The 18,307-nt window shown below is 37.7% G+C and overlaps 1 protein-coding gene across 5 annotated transcripts in view; it reads right to left on the bottom strand.

Annotated features, from left to right (window-relative positions):
• The window catches only part of GTF2H1 (general transcription factor IIH subunit 1), a 31,561-nt gene that overhangs the window by 12,252 nt on the left and 1,002 nt on the right, over positions 1–18,307 (bottom strand). For 2 of the 5 annotated variants that reach the window (XM_081533668.1, XM_081533666.1), the window contains exons 2-7: positions 11,497–11,665; positions 8,296–8,488; positions 6,921–7,086; positions 5,889–5,982; positions 1,817–1,966; positions 1,607–1,686 (exon numbers count right to left, since the gene is read on the bottom strand). In XM_081533668.1, the coding sequence (XP_081389794.1) occupies positions 1,607–1,686; positions 1,817–1,966; positions 5,889–5,982; positions 6,921–7,086; positions 8,296–8,488; positions 11,497–11,650 (837 nt within the window). In that variant the 5' untranslated portion in view covers positions 11,651–11,665. Of the gene's footprint in view, positions 1–1,606; positions 1,687–1,816; positions 1,967–5,888; positions 5,983–6,920; positions 7,087–8,295; positions 8,489–10,522; positions 10,752–11,496; positions 11,666–12,176; positions 12,225–18,307 lie in introns of those variants that run through there. The other 3 variants (XM_081533669.1, XM_081533670.1, XM_081533671.1) reach the window with 3 other exon arrangements.

Here is an 18,307-nt window from a genome sequence, read left to right as displayed (position 1 = left end):
TGGAAACAACCTAAATGAAGATACCAAGTAGGGAGTTGGACATGTGATTTTGGACGTCTTGGGTTAGCCAGACCAGGACTAATTGGGAGTCATCATCACACAATTAGTACTGACATTTTTAGCAATGGAATGGAAAGAATGTAATTACAAGGAGCCCCAAGCCCATATCCTTGGATAGAATTACTAGAGGATGATAGGGAAAGAGGAGGGAAAAATTCAATCAACCAACACTTTTACTAAAAAGGTTGGTTTTATAAATTTTTATATATCCATGCAAGGGAATACAACATGGATAGTTTTAAAACTGTAAATAATAAAAAAAGTAAATAATAGATCATTGTGTAAGTTTAAGGTTTACAATGTGTTGATTTCAGATTGCAAAATGATTACTAGTGTAGCTAATAACTCTATCTTGTCACATAATTATCATTTCTCTTGCTGAGAACTAAGATCTAGTTTCTGAGCAACCTGAGGTTTACCTACTGTTGACCATGCTGTGCTTAGGTCTACAAAAATGATCTACTAGCTGTAAGTTTGTATCCTTAAACAACACCTCTCCAAATTTCCTACCCCTCCTCAAGGTCAGAACTATTACCCTCATTTTACAAGAAAACTGATATTAGAAACATTAAAAAAAACTACAGTTTAATCCAAGTAGTTTGGTTTTAAAGTCAATGTACTAACAGCTGTGTGGTTTATTTAGCTTCATTTTCTCAGGGTAATTAAAGAGATCACGTTTATAATGTGTTGAGATTCACCAAGTAAGTGACTGAATTTTCAAGAAAACAACTGAATTTCATTAGGCAAACAACTCACTGGGGCACCAAGGATTATTTTCTGTTAATTTAATAATTTAGACTATAGATGAAATTTTAACATTGGTTTTCTCACCTGGAGCATGTATACACTAAGAGAAAAAAAGACAGGAGCACAAGTCAACAGAAAAGGAGCCAAAGGAAACCAAGAAAATTAAAAATTCAATGAAAGGAAGGGCACTAAAAGGTAACAGTATCCAGAGTAACTGAGGAAGGCAGGTTCGTTTGTAGCCTAGAAGATAGAGGCAGGGATAGAATTAGCCTTGATCAGGATGGATCAACTATTTCTCTGGCATTGGATAAATTTCTAAGTCTGCAGTCATGATGCTGAGGTAGGTAGGTAGTATTTGATGGTCCAGCTACTGAAACATAATGGGGCTAATGCGGGGTCATGACTGTGCTCAACATTTGGTAAATAGCGGGCAACCAACAATGTTTATCATCTTTTCCCATCTACTAATATTTTTTCACACTTACTTAGATTAATGTTAGATACAGCATAAAACATATGTTAAACCTTTATTAATACCTAGACAATTATTGATAAGGGAGCTAAAAAATTCTTGTAAAAAATGTTCTACCAATTCTACAGAGGAATTTCAGTTCTCCCATGCAATCTTAATAATGAACAGTGCTATCAAAAAGCACTTTTGATAAACCACTCCAAATAACATTATTCTGTTTTACCTTCTCACAAGCAGAACATCTATACTTCGGGCAATTTTAAAATACAAATGTTGAAGACCAGGAAAAGACTGTTTTCTCTTGTAAATCCTTGTACTACTACTTACCTCATCTAATGGTTTATCTTCCAAAGCTGTTAAGTCAAGTAGAGGGTTTTTCACTCCTAATGAAACCATTGTTTTTAACCCTAGAGAATCAATGAAATAAAAAGCTGATTAAGTTTTTACCTTTCTCAGAAAGCAAAAAAATCACTAATGGCACTGATGACTAGAGAGAAGCAGATTAAATGCTAGAGTGTGACAGGGATAAGCAATTACCTTTTTCATCTATTTTGGCACATTCTGCAAAGAGGTCCTTTGACCCTGTATTCAGCCGGTCCCTGTGAAAATAATGGGACTGAAAGAAACGTGTCCAGAATTCCTTTTCTGTCATGTTGTGGGGAACATTTTCTGCATATTTCATTTTTACTGTGAATAAAAACCACAATAGTTACCTACTGAATTTCCAATTCTTAAAACCTCTCAAATTAGTTTAAAAATAGTCCAAGAGCAAAACCAAATTATAAAAGTATTCAACTTTACAAACAATATATAATTTAACTGTTAAGTATCACTTGAGAGATTATGTGAGACATTACCTTTATGAATCTTAAATTACAAACAAAACCTTACCTTGCGCCAAGAAAATTAATAAGCTTGAAGTTTCAAAGTTTTATTGGGAATATCAAGATTAAGAGGGAGACCTGAGTTTGCCTGTTTGATCATTTATATATGGACACTTTTAGTCCAAGGCACCATATTGTATGCTGGGGTAATAAAGATCTCCATAACCCACTGGACTATCAGTTCAGAACTCCAGAAGCCTGTGTTGTCCAATAAGGAAAGAGATTAAGAGGTTAAGGTCTCTTAAGCTGGAGTTCAGTTCAGTTCAGTTCAGTCGCTCAGTCGTGTCCAACTCTTTGCAACCCCATGAATTGCAGCACGCCAGGCCTCTCTGTCCATCACCAACTCCCGGAGTCCACTCAAACCCATATCCATCGAGTCGGTGATGCCATCCAACCATCTCATCCTCTGTCGTCCCCTTCTCCTCTTGTCCCCAATCCTTCCCAGCATCAAGGTCTTTTCCAATGAGTGAACCCTTCACATGAGGTGGCCAAAGTATTGGAGTTTCAGCTTCAACATCAGACCTTCCAATGAACACCCAGGATTGATCTCTTTTAGGATGGATTGATTGGATCTCCTTGCAGTCCAAGGGACTCTCAAGAGTCTTCTCCAACACCACAGTTCAAAAGCATCAATTCTTCAGCGCTCAGCTTTCTTCACCATCCAACTCTCACATCCATACATGACCACTGGAAAAACCATAGCCTTGAGTAGACGGACTTTTATTGGCAAAGTAATGTCTCTGCTTTTAAATATGCTATCTAGGTTGGCCATAACCTTCCTTCCAAGGAGTAGGCATCTTTTAATTTCATGGCTGCAGTCACCATCTGCAGTGATTCTGGAGCCCCAAAAAATAAAGTCTGACACTGTTTCCACTGTTTCCCCATCTATTTCCCATGAAGTGATGGGACCAGATGCCATGATCTTAGTTTTCTGAACGTTGAGCTTTAAGCCAACTTTTTCACTCTCCTCTTACACTTTCATCCAGAGGCTCTTTAGTTCTTCTTCACTTTCTGCCATAAAGGTGGTGTCATCCGCATATCTGAGGTTATTGATATTTCTCCCGGCAATCTTGATTTCAGCTTGTGTTTCTTCCAGCCCAGTGTTTCTCATGATGTACTCTGCATATAAGTTAAATAAGCAGGGTGACAATATACAGCCTTGACGTACTCCTTTTCCTATTTGGAACCAGTCTGTTGTTCCATGTCCAGTTCTAACTGTTACTTCCTGACCTGCATACAGGTTTCTCAAGAGACAGGTCAGATGGTCTGGTATTCCCATCTCTTTCAGAATTTTCCACAGTTTATTGTGATCCACACAGTCAAAGGCTTTGGCATAGTCAATAAAGCAGAAATAGATGTTTTTCTGGAACTCTCTTGCTTTTTCGATGATCCAGCGGATATCAGCAATTTGATCTCTGGTTCCTCTGCCTTTTCTAAAACCAGCTTGAACATCTGGAAGTTCATGGTTCACGTATTGCTGAAGCCTGGCTTGGAGAATTTTGACCATTACTTTACTAGCATGTGAGATGAGTGCAATTGTGCGGTAGTTTGAGCATTCTTTGGCATTGCCTTTCTTTGGGATTGGAACGAAAACTGACCTTTTCCAGTCCTGTGGCCACTGCTGAGTTTTCCAAATTTGCTGGCATATCGAGTGCAGCACTTTCACAGCATCACCTTTGAGGATGTGAAATAGCTCAACTGGAATTCCATCACCTCCACTAGCTTTGTTCGTAGTGATGCTTTCTAAGGCCCACTTGACTTCACATTCCAGGATGTCTGGCTCTAGGTCAGTGATCACACCATCGTGATTATCTGGGTCGTGAAGATCTTTTTTGTACAGTTCTTCTGTGTATTCTTGCCACCTCTTCTTAATATCTTCTGCTTCTGTTAGGTCCATACCATTTCTGTCCTTTATTGAGCCCATCTTTGCATGAAATGTTCCTTTGGTATCTCTAATTTTCTTGAAGAGATCTCTAGTCTTTCCCAATCTGTTGTTTTCCTCTATTTGTTTGCACTGATCGCTGAGGAAGGCTTTCTTATCTCTCCTTGCTATTCTTTGGAACTCTGCATTCAGATGGGAATATCTTTCCTTTTCTCCTTTGCTTTTCCCTTCTCTTCTCCTCCCAGCTATCTGTAAGGCCTCCTCAGACAGCCATTTTGCTTTTTTGCATTTCTTTTCCATGGGGATTTTCTTGATCCCTGTCTCCTGTACAATGTCACGAATGAACCTCTGTCCATAGTTCATCAGGCACTCTATCAGGTCTAGTCCCTTAAATCTATTTGTCACTTCCACTGTATACTCATAAGGGATTTGATCTAGGTCATACCTGAATGGTCTAGTGGTTTTCCCTACTTTCTTCAATTTAAGTCTGAATTTGGCAATAAGCAGTTCAGGATCTGAGCCACAGTCTGCTCCTGGTCTTGTTTTTGCTGACTGTATAGAGCTTCTCCATCTTTGGCTGCAAAGAATATAATCAATCTGATTTCAGTGTTGACCATCTGGTGATGTCCACGTGTAGAGTCTTCTCTTGTGTTGTTGGAATACGGTGTTTGCTATTACCAGTGCGTTCTCGTGGCAAAACTCTATTAGCCTTTGCCCTGCTTCATTCTGTACTCCAAGGCCAAACTTGCCTGTACGCCAGTTGTTTCTTGACTTCCTACTTTTGCATTCCAGTCCCCTATAATGAAAAGGACATCTTTTTTGGGTGTTAGTTCTAGGAGGTCTTGTAGGTCTTCATAGAACCGTTCAACTTCAGCTTCTTCAGCGTTACTGGTCGGGGCATAGACTTGGATTACCATGATATTGAATGGTTTGCCTTGGAAACGAACAGAGCCTGAGTTTAAAATTCTAGGTCTACCACTTATTATCCAATGTGATCCTGGACAAATTACTTAATCTTTCTTTATCTTGGTTTCTTCATCTGTAACATGGGGTAATGATAACCTAATTCATAGGTACTATTTGTGACAATTAAATGTTAACACACATAAAGGCCTCAGAATGGTGTCTGACACAGAGTAAACACTACATAATTATTATCAGAAAGATAGAAAATAGTTACATTATAATGTAATGTAAAGACACACAGCCCTGTAGATGGAATGGGGAGGGGGATTACATCTGCCTAAGGAAGTCAGATTTTACAAAAGTGGCAATGAAGTGATGCTTGAGGTGAATCCTACAGGAGACTGTCTCCTAAGGAGTAAAGGGGCAGAAGCTGAGGAAGCAGGGATAGAGAACAAAATGGCTTGAGAGCTTTGTTTGGTTAGAACAATGACTGAAGTAACTGCTCTCAACCTTGGCTGCACATCAACATCACTCGAGTAGGATCAAACCATTTATACTTTAGGTGATTTCTCCAAGGGAAATGATTTGTGGGTTAGAAAAGTCATTCTGTAGGCAGCATGAAGGATGATCTGAGTTAGTGCTGTAGACACTCATTTACTGATGCCTCTGGAGTATGTCATCCTACTCAGGTTATGTTAAACGGTAAATAAAGTTTAAGAACCACTGGTGGAAAAAATGAGAAAGTCATCATACCCATGGATCGATGTCAGTACATTATATGCTAAGCTCTTAGTACTACCATGTCAGGCACTGGATAAAGTACTTTACATATTTTATGGCACTTCATCAGGAATAAAAGGTAAGTTTTTTGTTTTTCAGATATTTCACTGAATTCAAACAAATATTTTAACTATATGAAAGAACTGATTCTTCTTACCTGCTGGATAGGTCCTAAAAATGGACTCAATGATATCAGATGTTAAATTGTATCTCAGACCATTACAACCATCTGTCTGGGGTCGGACATCAGCCTAAAATAAAGACATTTGTTAAGAGTATTGGGCCAAGATTTCTAAGAACCCAAAGGACACTGGAGAAAGGAGGAAAAACAGACTCTCTGAATGAAATAGAGACAGAGATAAATCCTTTGCCTTTACTTTTGGCACAGAGACGGGTCAAATAAATCTGATCTGCTTCACAGAACTTTAGTGACCAGTAAAATCTGTGTTTCTGAAAACACAACATGGTCAAACAGACACATTTAAGTGTGGCCAAAGGCAGATACCTTTTAACATAAAGCTTACAGTTACCAAATATTTAACTATTTACAACATATTATCTGATTGTTTTTTTTAAGAAAGGCCCTATTAATTCAATTCACTGCTAAGCACTCAGAAAGATGCCAAACATGTAACCGGTACTGAAATTTTTGTTAAGTGTATAAATAATGCTTTGGTTTTACCAGAGTATAGACTGAAACTCACTTTCTAATTCTGTACATACGGTATCCTCAACTTTCTTCTCAAGACACATTTTACAAATCTTTAATTAAAAAAATTTTTTAAACTTTTTGATCACGTGACATGGCATGTGAGCTCTTACCTCCCTGACGAGGAACTGAACCAGTGCCCCCTGCATTGTAACTGCAGAGTCTTAACCACTGGGCTGCCAGAGAAATTCCCAAATTTTACTTTTTTATTACATGATGGTCATTTTACATTTAAACTTGCATTATAGGTAAAATACTGAAATCATTAAAAGCCCTTACTTTAAAAGTATTAGGGGAAATAAGCATTAGTCCAATTGCTAGAAGATTCATGTTCAAAAGTCCATTTTAGAAGAGTATCATGGCTACTGAAGTATCTGTTAATTTACTTTAAGGAAATACTAAATTTTACAGAAAAAATGGCATCATTAGCATGTATACCAGGGTTTTTTCCCTCTTTAGAAATCTAGAAGGGTCACATACCAGAAATGCTGCAGAAATGCCAACATCCTGCTTATGATTAGACGTGGAAGAACTCTCTGCTGTGTTCACATTTAAACGATTGGCCCAGAATTCCTCAGCACTGATGACCTGACTCACAACAAGGTCTTTATAAAGCTGAAACAAAACAGGATCTTCTTGCAGCATTCTGGTGATAGAATATATCAACATATTGAACTTTTAGAATAAAACACCATTTAGGTAGCATTCTAAAAAGACCTTAGCTACACAAAATACCCAATTTTCATCTTGTGATGATTGAGCAGCAGAGGTCATTTACTTCATGTTAGTAATTAAAAGCAAAAAACCATTTTTGGAGGAAGAAATCCAGTGCAGATAAATGGAAGGCAGTTGAAGAAGCAAAGGCTAAAGTCGTTGAGGGCTTGGATTTGGTCCTATTCATCCCTATATTCCAGTGATACAAAGGCTGTATTTGTACTGTACTGTGGTTTCTCTCACAAAAAGCTGAATGGGGAAGAGGGATTTTTCTACCAACTAAGTTTTTCATGGCGATAAACACTTGGAGCTATAAGCACAGAAAGATAATTCATCTTGTCAGAAATTCTCATTATTTTAAATTTATTTATTTATTTGACCATGCCACGCCACATGCAGGATCTTAGTTCCTGAGCAGGGACTGCACCTATGCCCCAGCAATGGAAGCGTAGATTCTTAACCATTGGACTGCCAGGAAGTCCCAGAAATTCTTGTTATTTTAGATGTTTTCTAAACTGTTAGTATGACTTTTTTTAGGTTTCTCATTCACAAACACATTTCTTAGTATCTTCTCTGTGACAGAGAATTAAGGAACCTTGACATCTTTGGATTACAGTTTTATTCCTAATCTGATATTCGGCTTGAGGCAGTTAGTTTAACTTCTAATTCATCGCATTTGCTGAAAGCCAGTTAGTTAAGATGCTGAAGTTAAGAACCAAACATACTGAGCACCAATTGAGCTCCCTATGTTAAACAGCCGCTTCCCACTAGCTATTTTACACAAGATGCTGTATACATGTTGACGCTACTTTCTCCACTCTCTCCTTCCCCCACTGTGTCCACAAGTTCATTCTCTACATCTGCGTCTCCATTCCTTCCCTGTAGCTGGAGTCAAGAGGGAGGGGATACATGTATAATTATGGCTGATTTGCACTGTTGTACAGCAAAAACCAACATAACATTGTAAAGCAATTTTCCTCCAATTAAAAAAAAAAACAAACCAAACACAGAGGTAAAGATAACAAAGCTTGTATTTTCCTAGACTACACTATCAAAGCACAAAGGGTGAGAAATAACAAACTATTACTTGACTGGTAAGAATCTAGTGTCTCTTTAAAAGGCTGTTCTTTTCCTCCTTCACCTGTTTTTCTCTTCCAGTTCTTTATTTGCTTTCCTCTTGAATTTGGGAAGCAGTTGCTGAAGAAGGTCCTTCACTGCATCTCGCTCTTTCACTGCTGTGCTTTCATTGGAAAAATGGAAGTTAGTTGTGTCCCCTGCATGCAGGACCAGTTGAAGCTGAATTTTCGCTTTTCCTTCTGGACTGATTTTCTGGCCTAAAAAGAAGCACGAGGCTGGTCAGATGAGGACGCTCGCACTGTGCAAACAGTCACACAATAAGTTACTTCTCGTCCCAACAAGACTCAGGCTTTCTCTGGGCTTTAGCTGCCCTATTCCAATCTTGATGCTTAAGAAATCCACTCTTTTCAAATAATTGCATATTACCAGAGCACGGTTCAACAAATTCACTGGTAACACTCAGGTTCCTTCTTAAGTATTCTTTTTGTGTGGCATGTCTTACCCACTATTCCACCTCTGGATGCTGAAGGGCTTTTGTTTCCACTCAACTGAGCAGATTTCTTTAAAACTTTCTAAAGAGCCAACTCGGGAGTCCTGAATCCACCAGCAGCTGCTTCCACCTGACATTATCATTAATAAAAATGATTTGTCACAATTCAAAAAACTCCAAAACATAGCTCATGGTTTATTTACTAACCGCAAAGGGAAATATGTAATTTTACATTTGAGACATCAGGTGTCAACACTTTAACCAAGTGATCAAACTTAGCCACATTAAAAATGAACAACCTGACACTATGGGCTTTCTGAGGTAACAGAACAGGAAGCTAGCACCACCGCTTAGGTGCTCTTCTTGCTGAAAATGTTTAACTTCAGTAAAATCAAGACTGTAGACTTGACTTTTAGTTTATAAGAAATACAGGAAATAATTAAATAAAACCTTGATCTGTCATAATCAGAATGTATGATATTCTACAAGTCCATACTCCTAAAGAAGAGACTACAGAGACTACAACTACATACATGAACCTAGACCAGATATTGATTTAAAAACAAAAACAAAAAACCCCCACAGTTATAAAAAAAACAATGTCTGGACAACTGGGGAAAAAAAAAATCCAACAATGGTATGGATATATTAAAATTTTCTTGGTGTCATAATGTCATGAACAGTCAAAGTGTATGCACATATAATAAAACAAATATGGCAAAATAATAACAGATAGGATATAATTACAGGTATACACTGCACCATTCCTTAAACTTTTCTGTAACTTTGAAGATTTTTGAAATAAGCTGGGGCTGGAAATGTCAAAATATACCTCCATAATAGAAATCCTGTATTCTTAAAAAGTGGGCCTCACGGCTTGTCTTCTTCATGAGGGATACAGATGAAGGGGCTTTGTCTCACTAAATGCGTAACTCAGAGTAGTGTGAACACATAACTTAGAGTCTCTGTAAAGCAATCTACTAACACTTAAATAAAGAGAAATGTTTTCAATGAAGATGTTGCTTCCAAACCAATAGTTTAGACAAAATATCTTACTGCTAAAAGTAGCAATATGAAGCCATTTACACTGACAGCCAGCCTGTTCCACTATTCCATTTCTCCAAAACGAACTATCACTCCTTTCTAGGTATCTTTTCTTAGTCATTGCTTTATTCTTGCTCTATCTTAGCTCATGCCTCTGAGACGCCTACTTCTGAAGTTTTTTAACTAACATAATTGCTGATTTTTAGCTTAGTAATGTTATTACTGTAAACTTCCAATGGCTTCTTTCAGAAATGAGCATTCTTTCAAATGTTCACCTTAAAATGAAAACTGATTTCATGCACATCTAGATTTGGATATGTGCTCTCCTCCCAACATAGGGTATAGGCATGTTCTCTACTGCATGCTGTGAGAATCACAGGAAGTCTACGTTTTGCAAAGGTATAGAGCAGGCTTCCCATTTAAGAGAAGTGCCAATACAGGCAGTTCCTATTTCGTGAGGCTATTGAAGAACCAATGCTAGTTTGCAAGATTATTATTAGAGACTTGGTGAGGCATTTCTTCACAGAAACAAAGTTTTAAAAGGAAGTAGTGTTGGCAGGAGAGTGGACAAAGACCAGACAGCTCAGGCAGTACTGAATTATTAATATAATGAATTTTAAACACTATTTCCTTTTGGAAATTAAGATACTAAGTTATTTCAGGGGAGAAAGATGAAGATCTTGGTCATTTCCAGCAACAAATTAGAGGTAAGCCCTTCTGGGAACTGTTCATATACAAAGGACCTTTGTATACTGACCTCTCGCAAGTTGAGGACTATCTATGTTTTAAGGTGTCCTATTTCTTGAAATCTACACAGGATTTTATCTAGGAGAAGAATCTCATATCCAGGAAGATAAATGAATTCATATTAACCGTCACAGTTAAGATGCCACAATTTGTCAAGGACTTTGTTGCCTAGACTCCCCTGGGGTCCCTCCTATTCAAGATGTTTTAGTTAGGTGAACTGCAGAAATTCCTTTCAGAGTAAAGGTTCTAAATTCACTTGGTGCCTTTAAACTTAATTATTGAGTCACAAAGTGCCATACCCTTTGGGTAATAAATTCAAAGTTAATTTAATCAGAAAAGAGAAGGGGTTTTGATGTTAGCTTTCATAGTTGAAAATCATAAAAAGGATATATTATGCTCTGTATTTCTCCCATCTACATTTTATATAAAACTGAGCTTATTTTCTCAATAGATGACGGCCACATTACCAAAGATTAGACAACTTTACTTTAATGATACAATTTTATTAAGGGCAATCTGGCATCATCTATCAAGATTTTAAATGCATGAACCATTTGAACCAGTAAGTCCACTGAAGAGGTGTATCCCATACACACGACCTACTCAAAAAGATATTAGTGCACAGGTCAATACTACAACACTGCTTTCAACAACAAAATTCTGGAAACTTCCTAAACATCCTTTAATAGGTTAAATAAATGACTAAATCCATTCAGTGGACTATTAGGCAACTCTTAAAAAGAAGGTATGTGTGGAGATCTTTACATGAGATAGATTTACACATGTGAAGTTGTACATACTCTATTACTGTAGAAAAGCAGGTGATAGAATAATATACATTCAGTGACCCCATTTTGTAATTATGTCAATACAATTGATTTTTTGACATTACAATAAAAAACTCCACAAAGATTGTATAAGCTGCCTCCTTATAAAATTACTAACAAAAACAACATATATCACACCTTAGTATAGCTGACTTACATTTGATATCTGCATACATATGGCTGATGGTAAATCTATCTTTGCCTTCAGGTGCCCAAGCAATTCTTTCTGCCATAAGGTACAGAGCTCCATCCTGCTTCTTTTGTCGCACCTTCTTTACAATCAACAAAACCTCTTCAGATGAAGTTGCCATGATGGCTAGAAGGTGCTAAAAAAAAGATTTCACATCTCAATTAGGGTTGGATTTCTTGATTTTGAGTCCCTTCTAAACCTATAATGAGTAATAAGGAAAGGGAAAAGAAGTCATTTCCCTCATTCAAAGCTGAAGTATTGCGCTATTCCTTTAAAATTAAATTTCATTTTGCTCATACCACAGGTGTGAATTTATACAATTAAAACTGACACACCTGCCAGTTTTCAAATCGTTTCTACATATGCTAATCAAAGTATTTTTGATTTACTTTTATTTTCCTCAGTTATATTCTTAAATCTTAAACGTATGATTTGACTACAAATATGTGGTCTATAACCTATTCTTGGAATTGTAGAACTTTAGAATTATACTGCTGGATAATTCAGTTCAAACTGTTTCAACTGAAAAAACCAAGAGCCACAGGGTTCGTGCAGCCTTCCTGAACCCACTCCCAGACCTAAAACTTGGTCTAAGTTTCTTTCCGTGTGGTTAAAAATAAAACTGAAATAATTTTTTAACACTTAACACTTCAGATGCTATTTCCCCCATCTTTCAACAATCAAATGTCTTCAACTGCTAGTTTCATTTGTATATGGCTAATCTGTTACCTAGGAAACAGCCTGGCGATTCCCCCAACTTCTCCCCAATTCTGGGATTCTGAACCACCCAACCCAAATCCTAGCACCCTGCGTATGGCTATCTAGAATGAGTCTGGGTTCAGCAGGAAAGATGCCACAACTGATGAAGTCTGCCATGGGCTGGGATGGGGAAACTGGTAGCACAAAGGGCATATATGCCATTTCTGGTGAAGTTATGACTTTAGTTTTCATTCTCAAGGCAATGACTTAAAATATAGCTCAAAAAGATTTATCTGTTCAGGTATAAGTTATAATTTCAGAGAAGTTAACATACACAGGTGTCATAAGAATTAAATATGAGCAAAAAAGTGAAGCTTTATTGTAATATTTCTTACTCACTGAGGCAGTGATTTAAATACCAAAAACACAAGTTAAAAAAACTGAAATTTTAATTTCTCTAAAGTTGACTACCTGAATTTTGATTAGCCAGATCTTCCCTTTTGTAAGTTTCCTTATAGGTTACTCCACCCCCAAATGGAAAAGAGTCAGTGTGAACACATTCATTCAACAGTTCTGTACTGAGCCAACGAGTCTAGGAATTATGACAAAAGTCTGCCGGTGGCAATTTCTGCTTTCAGAAAGCTTCCAGTCTAGTGAGCAAGATAGGAGTGTGAGTGTATACAAATTAGAATGTGTAAAGTTCAGGGAGATTAAAAAAACATTCTGATTTAGGACTCAAGCACTTCTTCACACAAGAGGCTTTGGCATAGATACCTTTAGGGCAACTAAGAAATATGCAGTTATAATTAACAAAACAACAAAATGCATAGTTCTTAGGTGTTCTGTTTGATGCATTTTGACAACTGTTTACACCCATGTACCATTACCCAAACTAGAGAGAGAACATTTCCATCACCCCACTACGTTTTCTCCTGTCCCTTTCTAATCAATTCTCTTAACTCCTACCCTCCAGCAACTGTTTTGATTCCTATCACCACAGGTTAGTTTTTGTCTGTTCCAGGATTTCACTGGAAATGGAATCATGCAGCACGTATGCTTTCATTTTTGGCTTTTTGAAATTCACCATATTATTACATGAATCAGTAGTTTTTTTTAATACATAAGTTATTCATGAATTGGGTCTTAAATGAGGGTTTTGACAGAGAAAAGAAAATAAACATTGTAATCAAAGGGAATGGCTTGGGGCAAAGGTTTGGAACTCAAGGATTGGGGCTAGGGATGGTTACTAGTTTGCTCTGGATGTAGCACAAAATTCATAATGGGGATCAGTGGGATATGAAATTGAACAGTTAAGATGGAGGCAGATGATGGAAAATACTCCACTGTGTGGTTGACAACAGAAAACTTCTAAAAGATTAAAATGGAGGAGCAATTTGTATTTTAGGAAATTAATCTGAGACAATATGAGAGAGACTGAAGAGAAGGACCAGGAAGGTCTCAACCAGGCTGGGGGCAGTGAGAATGCAGAGGAAGAGACAGGAGGAGTACTGAGGAAGGAGAATTAATAGATGTTGTGCTGAAGATGTCAGAACTGCTTACTCACACTCCACTTCTAAGCGTTACTGACAGGAGTATAGCGATACCATTTACTGAAACAGTAAGAAGAAAAAACAAGTTTGTAAGTGAAGACAAGCAACTCAGCTCTGAAAATGAGTCTGAGGTGCCACTAAGTCATGCAGATAGAGCTAGTCTGTATTATGCAGGCATTTATAAATGCTGGGACTGAGCTTCCTTAAGTCCAGTAACAAATAAGGATTTTAAAAAATGCCCCAAGTTAATCATCTTGTTTACTTGTGATTGAAAGCATTATCCCATGTTACCTTACAACTTCCAGCTTTAATATACATCATTTATGATAAAGGATCAAAATTCTTAACGCCATCTTTTAACTGATTTACCTATTTGATGTCCTCCTAAGATTTTGATTACTGTTGCTTAAAAAGTTTGAAAAACCATGGTTTTAAAGAAGTGTTTTTTGTTTTTTCCCTTTTTTGGTTGTGCTGCAGCTTGTGGGATTTAAGTTCCCCGACCAGGGCTTGAACCTCGGCCATCGGCAGTGAAAGCACACTGTCCTAACCACTGTACTGCCAGGGAAGTCCCTAAAGAACTATTTAATGACTTTAAAAAAATTCTGTTAGGTGCTCAAAACGAGCAAAAAAACCTACAGTTTGATTATATATTCTTAAATTTTAAAAAACCTATCTAAAATTTATTGAATGCTTATAATACATCCAGGAATTGGGCTAAGTTCTTTACAGGCATTATCTCATTGAGTCCCCAGTTAACAATCCTGAGGTAGGTTCTATTATTAGTTTCATTCTGCAGATAAAGGAAACTGGGTCTAAGAAATCCAGAAGCTTTCCCAAAGCATCAAGAAGTAGAACTGGGTTTGAATCTGGGTCAGTCTGACCTTGGAGTTCCATCATGCTACTCTGCAAATATACATGACAGGAGAGACATATACCCAATTTAACAGTGGTTACCTATGGTGACAGGACTACAGATGATCTGAATGTTCTTTTTGTTTTCTTGACTATCTACAATAAACACTGTATTTTGTAATGAGAAAAAGTTATTAAAAATGTCTTTCCAGGGACTTCTCTGCACTCTGGGTTCTCAATGCAGGGGGCCCGGATTTGATCCCTGGTCAGGGAACTAGATCCCACATGCTGCAACTAAGACCAAGTGCACTCAAATAACTAAATACCTAAAAAAAAAGTCTTTTCAAGAGTTTATGTTCTATCAAACTATATCTATAAGGTAACATGGGACAATGTTATGGGTGGTTAGTGTGGGTAAGAATTAAAACAACTGTTATTTTCAAGTTTTGTAATATGCATATTATTTTTATTTAGTATTAAAACTTTAACTTATAATAATTTTTTATAACATCTATGGAACCATTAAATATTTTAACATTAATATTATAACATTAATTATTACAAAATTTTAAAAAAACTTATCTATACTTTGTAAAATTAAACTGCATACCACAGGAACCATGTTTTAGGAAACATGAATTAAAATCTGAGAAAGACAGGTGGGGAGGGTGTGTGGAGGGGGATAAGCAAATAATGACAGGATAATTGTAAGTATGTCCATGTATGGAGGAAAAGCTGATAGAGAAAGTCCCCAATTAACTGGGCTTACAGGCACAAGTAAAAATGTTAGCTTTGGAAAAGAACAGAAAAATTTTTCTGAGATGGGACGGTAAGGAAGAAAGATGAATGAAGACAGAGGAACTGTAAAGTGGAGGATAAATTAGATTCATAGAACTATTAGTTGGCTACTTTAAATCAATTTGGAAAAACAAAAGGTAAAATCATTCATATTAAAATCCATTTATAGGGAGCTTTAAAAATGCATCAGAGATAAGTTATTGAACACTGGGAATAACTAGTCGATTGTCTTACAGATAACTCGCTTGGCAAATTTCCCTGCTCATCTGCAGCACCTTAACTATAGAAGGACCAGTTTTAGGAAGTTTAACAGACGCCATTGCAGGACGGTACCACTGGTTCTAAGATTTCTAGATTTTTCTTAAAAGTGGCTCCTTGGGGAGGCAAAAAGTTCTTTCTAGTAGAACCCTGTAAGAGCAACAGAATATTGTTTAGGAAAAATAATGATGCGGTTACATTTAAACAAAGCGGCTTGATGAAGATCTAGCTTTACTTAAAAGATTACTTTATGAAATAATCTGCCACAAGACTTCTTTAAATAGAAAAATCCTCCAGCAAAGGCATTAATTCACTTGCAGTTAAATATTTACTTGCACTGAGGCTTGACACAGTTTCCTCCCTTTCTATCAACTTGCTTTACTCATTTTTTGGTCTCCTCTAAGTTTCAAAGTCACCAGGCAAGGTTTCCTGTTCTTCTCTTTACAGCACTTATCACTACTGTAATTAATTTTTAAAGTAACTCTTTAACCTCTGTCTCCTGGAAAGACTGCAAGCTTCATAAAGAAGGGCAGAGGCTGCATATGTTGTTCATGGCAATACAGAGCCCAGCAGCATATTTAAGCCCGAGGGAACAGTCCAACAAACACCTGTGACATCTATGTAAGATCTCTGCTGTTAAATACAATCTTGGTTAAGAAACAAGAAACCTCTGTACATACATTCTGGACTAAATGTCAGGAACTCAATTCGCAGATCAGAGTACCATTCCCATTCCTCATAGATTTCAATAACTGGCTTCTAAGTAAACAGGGATAAGAAGAATTTGAAACTATTTGGCACAAATCTTTAACTTTCCATTTCCTACATCCTGTATCTCTGCATTTCCATTCCCTTTCCAATGTGAGAGATAAATGGTGCAGGAAAACAAAATAGGCGACACATGAAATAAATTCCGTATCACTCTCTAAAAGGAGGATTATTATTAAAGAAAGTGCTTCTGTGTCTGCCAGCATACCAAATGGAGATCTGGAATGCTGCTTGCCGTCAGGCAATCCTAAAAAATGTTAACAATTCAGCACTACAGGGAATAAGACCTTGGAAGTACGTAAAGAGTGACCAAAATGTACTGTTTTAAGGATAGTCACATATGTAAAGATGACATTAAATGGAATAACTGAGGTAGCAATTTTAAGACCAAGCACTTTTTCATTCTACGGCAGTGCAGGGAGAGGGAGGAGGAGGCAAATGCGACAGAGATGCAAGACAGAGGGAAGTGTATGCTTGCATTCACTAATAAATACTGCATGCCAACAATAGTAGGATATCAAAAGCGAGAGAACAATCAGTTGGTAATCAAAGTGGAGAAAGGAGGAAAAGAACTAAAGACACTTCTAGTAGCAGTATCCATGAAGTAGAAATAGTGGGCAAAATGCTTGGAAAGCTCAAGGTACACCTTTGACAACTTCTGATGGTGAGGGAAAAACCAGCAGAGCGAAAAACAGAAAAGCAGGGCGAAAAGTTGTACAGACAGCCCATCAGGAAGAAGATATAAGCCTTTAGAGCAGGAGGTATAGGAAGCAGCCACAACTGACTGAAGCTGATCGTCTGGTGCACTGTTTTTAACGGATTCTTCTCTTTGCATCAACCTTCCTAGTATTTTAAAACAGCTCTCTCTGCATTTGTGTGGATTTTTTTCCCCACATTAGCACTACCATGCTGCTAAGTCACTTCAGTCGTGTCTGACTCTGTGCGACCCCATAGACGGTAGCCCACCAGGCTCCCCCGTCCCTGGGATTCTCCAGGCAAGAACACTGGAGTGGGTTGCCATCTCCTTCTCCAATGCATAAAAGTGAAGTGAAAGTGAAGCCGCTCAGTCATGTCCAACCTTTAGCGACCCCATGGACTGCAGCCTACCAGGCTCCTCCATCCATGGGAGTTTCCAGGCAAGAGTACTGGAGTGGGTTGCCATTTCCTTCTCCAAGCACTACCATACGTACTTATTATTACTGTCACCCAGAGGACACTCCAGTCTTTCAATATGCTCCACCAAGTGTTGGCTGAGAGTAGCAGAACAGGTTTAATGGCTCCAAATTATCTCTCCCTCTTTTCCAAATCAGGGATTTTGGTCTGCTAAAAGGTACAACGTTCCTTCTAGAGCCTCGTCCTTTCGTAAGCCATAAGCTTGACACTAGAGGTTACCCTCCCCTCTGCTGTGACCGCTCCATCTCACTTTTCTACCTTTGATTTTTCAAAATCTTCCTTAGTTACCAAAGTCGAGTTCAGTGGTTTTCAAACTGTGTTCCAAGAGGGGAGGCTGAGTGGGTAGCACGGGTGCTCCTAAATGCAATTCCACCATGGCATGCTGCTTTATATGTCTGGGGTTTCTGGTAAGAATTCATGAGAAAAAATTGTTCCACTTCCTTATGGAGTTAGTACTTACTGCAAGGTATACTTTAAACCACACAGTTTTGGTATGTTTTTAAAACTGGGTCTGCTAATGAGCAAAAGGTTAAGTTTTTATCTCTTTCCTCCCGTCCCCCCTCCCCTCCCCTCCCCTCCCCTCCCCCATTTTATAGACCCTAAAACAGGTGTTTAAGAGTCAACCGAAAACATTTCCTTACACAATTTAGCCTCTGAGAACTTCTAAAAGCGAATTTCTA

The sequence above is a fragment of the Giraffa tippelskirchi genome, chromosome 10, assembly GCF_054371585.1.
Source record: "Giraffa tippelskirchi isolate mGirTip1 chromosome 10, T2T-mGirTip1v1.2.pri, whole genome shotgun sequence".
NCBI classification, from domain to species: domain Eukaryota; kingdom Metazoa; phylum Chordata; class Mammalia; order Artiodactyla; family Giraffidae; genus Giraffa; species Giraffa tippelskirchi.
Note: the sequence above shows the minus strand (reverse complement) of the source record. Positions and strands in the feature narration are given on the sequence as shown.